Raw genomic sequence first — 11779 nt, 5'->3', positions numbered from 1 at the left:
TTGTTTTCTTGATGTTGAGCTTCAATCCATATTGAAGGCTGCAGTCCTTGACCTTCTGCAGCAAGTGCTTCATGTCCTCCTCAGTTTCAGCAAGCAGGGTTGTGTCATCTGCATAACGCAGGCTGTTGATGATTCTTCCACCAATCCTGATGCCACATTCCTCCTCGTACAGCCCAGTGTCTCACATGATCTGTTCTGCATACAGATTTAAAAGGTATGGAGACAAAATACATCCCTGATGGACCCCCTTCCTGATTTTGAATCAGTGTACAGATTGAATAAATACAATGTAACACAAAACACTAACACATACCCTTGCTGATTTTAAACTCTGTGATATCCCCCTTTGGTCTGTTTAAACCTCTAGGACTCTACAGCTCTTTCATGAGCACAAAGAATTCTACAAGTCCTAATCTTTGCAATGTCATGTATAACTTTTTTTAAATGTGGTAACAATTATAGTTATATTAACACTTGGAGAAAGTGAAACCAAGTTGCTCCTTGGAGGCAAGGATTTTGAAGCTCCATCTCATACTTTGGGCTTGTTACCAGGAGGCATCAGTCTTTGAAGAAGGACATCATGCTTGGAAGGATGGAGAAACAGTGCAGGTGAGGAAGACTTGAGATGAGATTGATTGATATAGTAACTGGGGTAGTGGAGGTAGGTGTGTTAGAGGTTGTGAGACTGGCTCTGGACAGGGCAGGCGTCACTATAAATTGTAGTTGACTCATAACAACAAGAAGCAATAATAGGTATTATTGTATAGGTTTTAAATTATATGTGAGCAATACATCAGTGCAGATATTTAGGAGTTTTTATTTGGTTTTTCCTGAATGCCAAATGTTTATTTGAATGACAATGCCTTATTCTTACTTTGTGCTGTAGTGTCCTTATGTTGCTTCAATTCTTAGCCAATGTGCATGACTAAGTAGAACTGGTCTGTAGAGATTTCTAAGTTGTGGTCTTTAGAGGAAAAGAGCATCAGACCTTCTCTTCAGTGGCACTACTAGTGGGTTTGAACTGTACCTCTTTCTGTGAATAGCCTAACTCTTAATCAATGTGCCATTAGGTCTCCTTATTTTGTGCCAAGTCCTTAAATTTGCTTATGTTTAGATACTGTCAACCCTTTTCTGATTCTTGCTCCTGAGGCTTGAACAATTGGTATCTGGGGTAGAAGGCAAAAGAATTTAACAACTAGTAAGAAAAAAGAAGGGAAAAGATGAAGTATGGCGAAGCAAGGGACGGCCAAAGAAGTGGCTGTTGATAAAATGAATGAAGTCAAGTCTGTTACAGCCCTGGAGTAGTGCTTGGGTGAGCAGGAGGCCCACACAATGAAGTTGCCTTCATAATCATGGCTCTTCCTAGCTGTTTGTTTTGCACTAACATGTTGGCAGAAATATTGAATATATCATGGATGCCTAAAAGAGCAAATAAATCTGTCTTGGAAGAAATGTGGCCAGAACGGAGCTCTGTAGTGGTGAGGGTAGTGAAACGTCATCTCACATGGAGAGGGTCCAGTCCCTGAAGAAGGACATTGTGCTTAGAAATGTGAAAGGTATGTGTGAGAGAGGAAGACTCTGAGTGAGTGAGGCAGGCACAGTGACCGTAAGGTGAGTGTCAGCACAGGGTAGAGGATGCAGACCGGCAGGATTGTGTTCTGTTAGCGTGTCAGGTTGGAGTCAGAGCCGATGCTCTAGCACCCAGCAGAAACAGTAATGAAAACATACAATAGAAAATTGACAAGTTTCTTTTAAAATTTTATTTATTTTTAAGTGCTTCATTAAGTAATACTAAAAATTTACTTTAGGCATTGTGTCAGCTTAACTAATTTATCTAATACTAAGAAATTCTTGATGTACTAAATTCCCAGGTTATAAATTGACCCTGTTCAGCATTAACACTTGCAAAAAATTTAATAAAAGCATTTCTAAAATATATTCTATGATTTTTATGTTAGCCAGAAATGCTGAGCCCGTCTCCTTGGTAATGTTGAGCTGTAGTCATCAGAACTGCTGAATTATGCCCTTTAGAGCCCTAGCCTCCCTGCTCTCCCTTCTCCTAGGCTTGAACCATCATACCTGTCCTGATTCTAAGGGGACTGGTTTTAGGTGCTGTCGAATCAACTCTGACTCACGGAAAGTCTGTGTACAATAAAATAAAGCACTGCCGTACTTACATGATTGCTGTGTTTGAATCCTTGATGGCACCAGTGACTCAAGTTCTCTTATTGAGCCTTTTCAGTGACCCTCTATTAAGATTGCTGTTTTTTTGTAGGGTCTAGTCCTTCCTAATGACATGTATAAAGCATCTGCATTGAAGTCTTACCCTCCTTGCTTCTACAAAGGATGGTGGCTGCACTTGTTTTGGGACAGATTTGTTTATTCTGTTGGCAATCCACATTGAAGTCTATATTCTTTGCCAATACTATAATCTGATAGTATCAGTTCTTCTCCAGTCTTCTCTATTTGTTGTCCAGCTTTAGTGTGCACATGAGGAGATTTTAAACACTGTGACTTGAGTCAAGCTGACCTCAGTCCTCAAAAACTCTTTGTTAGCCAATTTGCCTGATGAAATGTACCATTTGATATCTTGCTGCTTCTAAGAGCATTGATTGGACTCAAAGAAAATAAATTCCTAAGCAAAGTATTTTTTATTTTTATTTATTTTTTTTTTTTAGGATTTCTAAGGTAGCAGATTTACCACTTAAATTCTGTGAGAGACACAGTAGTACTGTGCTGAAACACTTACCAGGTAATACTTCAAGTGTATTTTTATATATTGTACATGTCCAGAAAAATCTTGACATTATAAAGATGGACAAGAAGTGTCTCTTTATCATGAAAATTATTTTTCTGTAAGTTGCAGGAAATGTGCAATTATTATAATAGATACAGATCTCTCATCTTTTCAACTTCTTGAAATTTCTTCTGACATAAATGATCAGATACTGTCTGTGTTACCCATGGCTCTTAGAAGTTTCCTTTGGTCTCTAATAAGCCTTAAACACTATTTGATGTAGTGTTCATTACATTTTAGGCTCAGCAATTTCAGTCCATAACCATATACTTTTCAAAGAGATATAGTTATGTCTACAGTTGTCACGTTGAGTTTTAAATTCTAAGTAAGCATTGGAATTTATCACTGTTTATTTAGTACTGGGCTCTATAAGGAGAACTGTGGCGTCAGGATTGGTGAAGATCTATTAACAGTCTGCGTTATGCAGATGACACAACCCTGCTTGCCAAAACCGAGGAGGACCTCATGCACTTGCTGCAGAGGGTCAAGGACTGCAGCCTTCAGTATGGACTGAGGCTCAATGTCAAGAAGACAAAGATTCTCACCACTGGACCAATTAATTAATTGGTAGCATCAGGATAGATGGCAAAGAGATTGAGATTGTCACAGCTTCAGTTTGCTTGGCTCCACGGTCAACACTCTTGGCACCAGCAGCCAGGAAATAAAAAAATGTATCGCGATGGGAAAGTCTGCTGTTAGGGACCTCTCTAAAGTACTCAAGAGCAACGGTGTCTCTCTGGAGACTAAGGTGTGTCTGATACAGGCCATGGTCTTTGCAATCACTTGTTATGCATCAGAGAGTTGGACAATGACTAGGGAGGATAGAAGGAGAATTGATGCCTTTGAACTGTGGTACTGGAGAAGAGTATTGAATGTACCCTGGACTGCCAAGAAAACAAACAGATTCATTCTGGAGAGGGTTAAACCAGGCTACTCCTTGGAGGCAAGAAGCTTCGTCTGACATACTTTGGACATGTTCTAAGGAGAGACAGATCATGCTTGGTAGGGTGGAGGGACAGCGCAGGAGGGGAAGACACTCTATGAGGTGGATTGATTCAGTGACTGGGGTAATCGGGAGGGGTGTGTCAGAGGCAATGCGATTGGCACAGGATAGAGCAGGGTTTAGGGCTGTTGTACATAGGGTTGCTATGACTCGCAAACGACTTGACGGCACATAACAACAACAACATATTTAGTACTACACATTACATGGGAATTTTTGCCATAATGTGTATACACACTTTCCATTTGAATTGTGGTGTTGGAGAAGAGTATTGAAGACCCCATGAACTTCTGCCAAAAGAACAAATACATCTGTTTTTTGGGGAAGTACAACCAGATGCTTCTTGGAAGCAAGAATGTTGAAACTCCATCTTACATACTTCTGACATGTTATCAAGTGGCATTAGTCTTCGGAAAAAGATATGCTAGGAGAAGTGGAGGGTCAGGAAAAGAAAGGAAGAGCCCCAAGGAGATGAATTGGCATGGTGACTGTAACAGTGAACTATATGGCTAAGAGGGTGACTCCAGAAAAGCTTTCAGTCTGTTGATAAGGTCACTACATGTTGTAGTTAACTCCACAGCAACCAAAAGCAACATCTTTCGATAATCAAGAAGCTTTTGCTGGCAGAGTTAGTTGTGGTTATTGGGTTGCGAACCAAAAAGCTGGCAGTTCAAATCTACGATCTTTTCTGTGAGAGAGTGATAGACAGTCTCCTTCTGTAAGGGTTTATTGCTTTGGAAGCTGAAATGAAGGTTGCTGTCAGCCAGAACCAGCTGGACAGCACTAGCATCTTTATGTAGATTCAGACAGGCTGGATGACCAGGAAGTATGATCGTGTTTGAAGACTACATCATTAAGATGTTAATTGTGAAAAAGTATAGACTTTTGTCTTCCTTTACTTATAGTGACCTTAGTACAGCTCTCATATTTGGAATACATCTTACATTCTTTATTTACAACTGCACTTCCAGTCGCTTAACATCTTAAATCCTATTTATATACTAACGTTTATAATTTATAGTGACTTAGGAAGTCTTACACTTTATAACTTTCTGAAGTCAGATTTCCAAAATTATTCATCAACACATTTTCAAAAGGGCATTTTATTTCTATGAATTGGTATATTTAATAATAACATCTATAATGTTAGTGCTTTGTTTATTTGAGGATATGCTTATTTATAATGCCCTGTTGAGACCTACTCTACTATTATAGTGAAATGGGCATATAGATGCCCCTGTGAAGAATTCCAGTTCCGGTTTAGGTAGAGTGATTGCTGAGGTCATTGTAGTAAGTGACATATTATTGGAAATAAAGTAAGCTTTTTCCTTTTTTATAGGGATAAGTTTAGTTTTGAGGAGTGTGAATCAGTTAATATTTGGTTGTGAGCCAGTTCTCCTTCTCTCTAACTGTAGCACATACATAAAAAACACATTTGCTTCTTAAGTGCCTGATGAATCTGCAGTGATTAATTCTTCTCATTATTTTGCTGCAAAGTCTCATGACCCTCCGTGATGATTCGATCAGCCACTTAGAGTTTATGCATATTCTTATTTCTGTGCTCCTGCTGCAGTCGTTCAAGTCTCCTTTCCTGACTGGTGTGTGCAGTAATTGAGCTGCAGTAGATTAATTACTCTGGGGAACTGTAAGGCCTTTAAAGGTGAAAACATATCAGTCCTGTTAATTAGGAAACAAAAGCTCTAGTGGCAGTTCAGCAGTCAAATGTTCCCAGAATAGAAAAAAGATGAAAGGTAGGATTTGTTTCTCTCCATGAACCTCTTTACTTTTTAAAATTTGAATTTGGTCTGTAACAGTGGTACAGGGCAGCTGCAAAGAATAGGAGCTTTCACAGAATGCTAAAAGTAGAGAATCTATATCATAATAATTGATTAATAGTGTCATTTGTGATCTCAACTGTGTGTGGTAGCTCAGATACAGATTTGAGTTTACATACTTTTTTACCACTGGCGCTATTTATATGACATCTAAATACATTTAAGTATATGCTTATATATTAAATGACTGTATAACATGGATTCATTTTGGCAGTTAAAGGCTTATATTGGTCTACAGCATTATAACAATCTCTTTAGCAAATGTGCTTTGATCTTTTCTGTCTTAAACCTACATTAAATAATACAATATCATGGCAAAAAGGAGCCTGTATGCAACAGTGTCCTGACTCAAAGGAAGGCAGTTCAGATCTCCACAAGAGAAAGGTGGACAGTCTCTTCTATTGATTTACTGCCCCTGAAAACTCACTGGCAAGTCAGCTATGAGTCCATTCTAATTCAGTGGTACATAATAACAACAACATGACACTACTAGAGAATATAATCCATAGTTTATATTTAGTGGATTTTTGTGTTTGTGTATGTATGGTTTTAAATAATTTTAACCACTATTTGTCCTTTATATATTTCAGGCATTTATAAATACGGCAAAAGAAATTTATGAAAAAATCCAAGAAGGTGTTATAGATATAAATAATGAGGTATATTTAAATATTGCTGGCTTATGTTAAATTTGAATTTTAGTTACTACTTAGATTTATAATTTCACTTTCTTTAAATATTTAAGTGAAATATTTCAGACACGTAACTGAAAAGTTGGTACAGATAATGTTTGTTGTTGTTATATGCCATCGAGTCACTTGCAACTCATATAGTGACCCTATGTACAAGAGCTCTAAACGCTGTTCTATCCTGTGCCAACGTAGCCATCTCCAACGCACTTATTCCCACCACTCCAGTCACAGAATCAATCCATCTCATCGAAGGTCTTCCTCTCCTTCGCCGCCCCTCGACTCTGCCAAACATGATGTCCTTCTCCAAGGACCAGTCCCTCCTTGCAACATGCCCAAAGTATGTCAGACGTAGCTTCAGAATCCTTGATTCCAAGGAGCATTCCGGCTTCACCTTCTCCGGAACAAACCAGTTTGTTCTCCTAGCAGTCCATGGTGTATTCAACATTCTTCTCCAGCACCACAGCTCAAAGGCATCAATTCTCTTTCTATCAACCCTATTCACTGTCCAACTCTCTGATGCATAGCACGTAATTACAAAGACTATAGCCCAGATCAGGAGCAGCTTAGTCTCCAGCCTGACATTGTTGCTCTTCAGTACTCTTGAGAAGGTCCTTCACAGCCGACTTTCCCAATGCAAGTCGTCTCTTGATTTCCTGGCTGCTGTTACCAAGAGTGTTGATTGTGGAGCCAAGCAAACTAAAACTTTTAACTATCTGAATCTCTTCACCATCCGTACTGATGCAGCCAATTGGCCCAGTGGTGAGAATCTTTGTTTTCTTGATGCGGACCCCCTTCCATTTTCATAGATAAAGTGACTCTGTCCTTTAACATAAATATTTAACTACTTACTATATTACCTAAAAAAATAGGTTATATAGTAGTTAAATATTTGTTAAAGGACAGAGTCACTTTATCTATGAAAATGGATTTAAAATGACCCTATCCATTTACGACAAACAGCGCATAATATTTTAAATCCCCAAAAGAGTGAATATCTGCTTTCAACCATATGTCCATATTGTGTCATCTGCTTTGGGGAATAATTTTCAAGTGTGTAAATGCATACACTGTGTTACTAATGCAAAATGCTCTTTCTGTGGTCTGCTATGAATGCAGGAAATACCCCATTTGGAAACTATGCCCAATAAAGCAGGTTTTTAGGAGACCAAGTTAATTTGTATAATTGACATTGGGTTTTTATAAAGTTACTTTGATTGGTTTTGGTCAACATGATTGGGATTCAAATGTAAAACCTTTGAAGCTTAAAAATTGTTAGGGCTTACCAAAAGCCATTGTTTTCACATAATTCCTCACTATGGATTTGTCCTTTTTTATTTCTGATTGTTTAGAGGGATGGAGCATATTATTTACTTTTACATAAATATTTTTGCCATGCTATATTAAGGCTTTTTTCTTCCAAGATAAAAATCCCTCCATCTCCACATTGTGGCTAGGGAACACTGGTAGAAGCAGCTTTGCTTGTGTCTTTTGATCTGTACATTAACAAAGCTCTCAGCCTTTGTATTCTTTGCCAAAACAAACATCTTTTTCTGAGATTTACAGTAGGTACTTGACTTTCTCATTCCTCTTAATTTGGAGTAGTAAAGTGTCTAAATCCCACTTCTTGGTCTATATGACAGTAATTCTTTTTTATTATCTTTTTTTATTAATTTCAATGAACATTTACAGAGATTTTGGGTTTCCATTCATTCATTGTTGCACTTTTCTCCCCACCCACCCCACCCCCCCCTCCAGTTCGCACTTCTTTAAAAGCAAAAGAAAAACTCCTTCATTGGTATACAATACCCCCACACTCCACCCACCCTCATCCATTCTGCAACCCCATTCCAAACTCTTATGATAATCATAATGCCCTAAAATATATTATTTTTAAACTGTTCTCTCCTTCAACGGCTTCAATGCAGTATACATAATTTATGCAGTTTTTCTCAGTCTTACCCCCACCCTGATGTCAGCCTCATTCTACAACAGTGGCACCATACAGTATTTGTCCTTTTGTGAGTGAGATATTTCACTCAGCATAATGTCCTCCAGGGCCACCCATTTTGAATAATATTGCATGAATTCCTTGTTTTTAATGCAGCATAGTATTCCATTGTGTGGATATACCACAGCTTCTCTATCCATTTGCTTGTTAATGGCACTTAGGTTGTTTCCAACTCCTTGCTATTGTGAACAAAGCCACAATAAACATGGGTGTGCATGTACCTGCTTGGATGTCAGTTATGGTCTCTTTGGGGTATATTCCCAGTAGTGGAATTGCTGGGTCAAATGGTATCTCTATTTGCAACTTTTTGAGAAAGCACCATACCGCCTTCCACAGTGGTTGCACCATTTTACACTCCCACCAACAGTGAATACGGGTTCCAGTCTCTCCACTGCATTTGTTGCTTGCTGTTCTGTTAAATTTTGCTAGTCTTACTGGGGTGAGATGATACCTCATGATTGTCTTGATTTGCATCTCTCTTAGAGCTAGGGATTTTGAACCACTGTCTGTCCCTACACCAGTGTCTCTCCCTATAACACTGTCTCTCCCTGTACCACTGTCTGTCCCTACACCACTGTCCCTCCCTGTAACACTGTCTCTCCCCATACCACTGGCTCATTTCTTCATGTGCTTTTTGGCCATCTGAATGTCTTCTTTGGTCTGTTCATATCCTGTGCCCATTTTCCAATTGGATTATTTACCTTTATCTTGTTGTGGTGCTCAAGTATTTTATAAATTCTGGATATAAGTCCCTTATCTGACATGTCATTACCAAATACTTTTTCCCAGTCTGTGGTTTCCCTTTTTTACCCTGTTGGAGAAGATTTTGGATGTGCATAAGGATTTGATTCTTAGAAGTTCCCATTCATATATTTTATCTTCTCCTGGTTGTAGATTTTTCAGGATACTTGGAAGACAGTAATTCTTGAGTTAAAGACTTCACCATTTCAATGACTGATACCATATAAATTGAACAGTAATTAGACCACTGTTTTGAAAGAGAACTTTAATTGTTTCTATGTTCATATAGTAGCTGTCTGCTTTACTATGCTTGTGCATGGAGCTTTGATTGTAACATGCTGTGAAGAGCCAGCAGTCCTTGCTATTTATCTGGCCTAATGCAAAGTCTGACTCCTCAATTCCTCAAGACGTTGCTACCAGCCCAGAGGGGGCAGAACCAATGAGCCATAGAGCATGCCTTTTATTAAAGAGGAGTCGAAGGAGTGAAAAGAAACCACATCAGCTGCTGTCAATACTAAGCTAGTTCCAGAAACCCAAGGCTACTGCTGCTGCAGAGCAACTGCCAAGCACTATAAATCTGAGATTTCCTGTGACGCAAAGTTTCCTTAAGAGCTTAGTTTCTGAGGCTATTGTATTACTTTTCCCAAAGTGTTGTACTTTTATTTAAAATCCACTTAAGGGAGTTGAGGGTTAAGATAGAAGTGTGAGTTTGATGAGTGAAAGAACCGGTTGTGTGTGTGTGTGTGTGTGTGTGTGTGTGTGTGTGTTTTCTTGGCACACTGCCATTTATTTGGGGATCCTAGAAATTATTGATGACACAGAACACTCGTGTGCCTTTAGCCTGTACAACTGATTCAACAGGGAACAGCACTGCCATCTAGAGAAAAGATTTACTTTGTAGTAGGGTTTGAATGGTTTTTACCCTGCAAAGATTATTACAGTAATTGCTTTAAACAATTTCCACATTTTGAGATTTCCTGAAAAGCAACACTGTCCATTTTGTTTATGAGGCACTTGATTATTGTTAAAAACATCTTTTCCTCCTCTACACTTTCGTTTTAGAACTTGTTATTGTTGTTATATGCTGTCGAGTCACCTGCAACTCATAGCAACCCTATGTACAACAACCCTAAAACCTGCTCTATCCTGTGCCAATCTGAAAAATAACTGAAAAAGTTATTTTCAGAAATGTTTCTTTAGTGTTCTTTTTGTTTAAAGGAAGGCACCATTCACTAAAAGCTGCTTTTGCCAAAATTTGCTTAATATATTACATTTTTTAGTTGTTTCGAAAATTGTGTCATAATTGTAAAATGAAAGTTTTAATTGCTGTATTGTTGTAGCCAGTTCTATTTATTGTCCTTTTCTCTTTTGTTTCAGGCAACGGGCATTAAAATTGGCCCTCAGCATGCTGCTACTAATGCAATACAGGTGGGCAGTCAGGGAGGCCAGCTAGCAAGGAGTGGCTGCTGCTGAGTGCTTTTACCATCTCGCTGCCCACATGGGGCCTCTTCATGGTCTCCTCAGTTGTTCTTTCACCCTCTCCTGCTCAACTGAGACATCAAACTGTTCAAAATGGCTTTATGTCATAGAAGATTCCTTCAACTTCTGTCTAACTTTGAATAAATGGTTAATGTTCACTTAAAAAAACAAGAAAAAAATGTATGTTCTATTTTTGTAGAGGGTTCTTTGTTAATACAAGGTAGTGTAAAACTCACTCTTTTCTTCCTCAGCCATTATAACCTATAGGTGAGATACTGGAGAGTCAGAAAAAGAAGTGAAAATAATTGCTCGGATTTGCCCTCTCAGTGCATATTAGTAACTTAGACTACCTGAAGATACTATTTTCTACTTCAACACCATTGCCCTCTCCAGATTCCCCTATTAAAATGTATTCTAAGGAAAAAACACAAATGCATTCTCTTAGGCTCTAATGACATCTGAAGTTTCAGAATCTTTATTTTAGTACAAAATTAAAAACAAACATATGACCTTCAAGTTGAATTTCACTCATAGCTACTCTATATTCTCTCTTGATTATTAGAAACATTAAAGCTTAAGAATTCTTAATATACTGATGTCATGTCAGGAAACATCCTGAGCTACTATATATCTGAAGTAGAATTTAACTTGAGAGCTCTTTTTTGATGTCTGAATTTTAGATTTTCTTTTAATCATGACTTTAGAAGTAGAAACTGAGCCCCAGAACTGCTCATTTACTTCCTTGTAGACACTCAAAGATTGAATGGCAGAGGTAGAATAGACTAAGTAGACAAAGCATTCAGATCTGAGAAGCCTCTGAGTAGCAGATATAAGTGAAGACTAACTCCTGGAGATGAAAAGACAAGGAAAAATGTGGGGTTGCCTATATAATAAAAAAAGTAATTTCTAGATCCATCTTGAAGTACAACATCATGAGTGACAGGATTATATCCATACGCTTACAAGGAAGTCCAGTAAATACCACTATCATTCAGATATATGCACCAACAACCAGAGCCAAAGAAGAAGAAATAGATGATTTCTACCAACTTGTACAGTCGGAGATAGATCGAACATGCAATCAAGATGCATTGATAATAATGGGTGACTGGAATGCAAAAGTTGGGAACAGAGAAGAAGAATCAGTCGGAAAACATGGGCTTGGTGACAGGAATGAAGCTGGAGATAGAATGATTGAATTTTGTAAAATCAATGACTTATTCA

General features: G+C 38.3%; 1 protein-coding gene across 1 annotated transcript in view; it reads left to right on the top strand.

Moving 5' to 3' along the window:
- Positions 1-10549, top strand: part of LOC102843776 (ras-related protein Rab-2A-like) — a 124591-nt gene extending 114042 nt beyond the window's left edge. The window contains exons 7-8 of the mRNA XM_006900734.1: positions 6226-6294; positions 10454-10549. Coding sequence (XP_006900796.1) covers positions 6226-6294; positions 10454-10549 — 165 coding nt within the window. The remainder of the gene's footprint in view (positions 1-6225; positions 6295-10453) is intronic.
- Positions 10550-11779: the final 1230 nt, after the last annotated feature.

Source organism: Elephantulus edwardii, unplaced genomic scaffold (genome assembly GCF_000299155.1).
Source record: "Elephantulus edwardii isolate Elephantulus edwardi_28Jun2011 unplaced genomic scaffold, EleEdw1.0 scaffold00292, whole genome shotgun sequence".
Lineage (NCBI taxonomy): Eukaryota > Metazoa > Chordata > Mammalia > Macroscelidea > Macroscelididae > Elephantulus > Elephantulus edwardii.
Note: the sequence above shows the minus strand (reverse complement) of the source record. Positions and strands in the feature narration are given on the sequence as shown.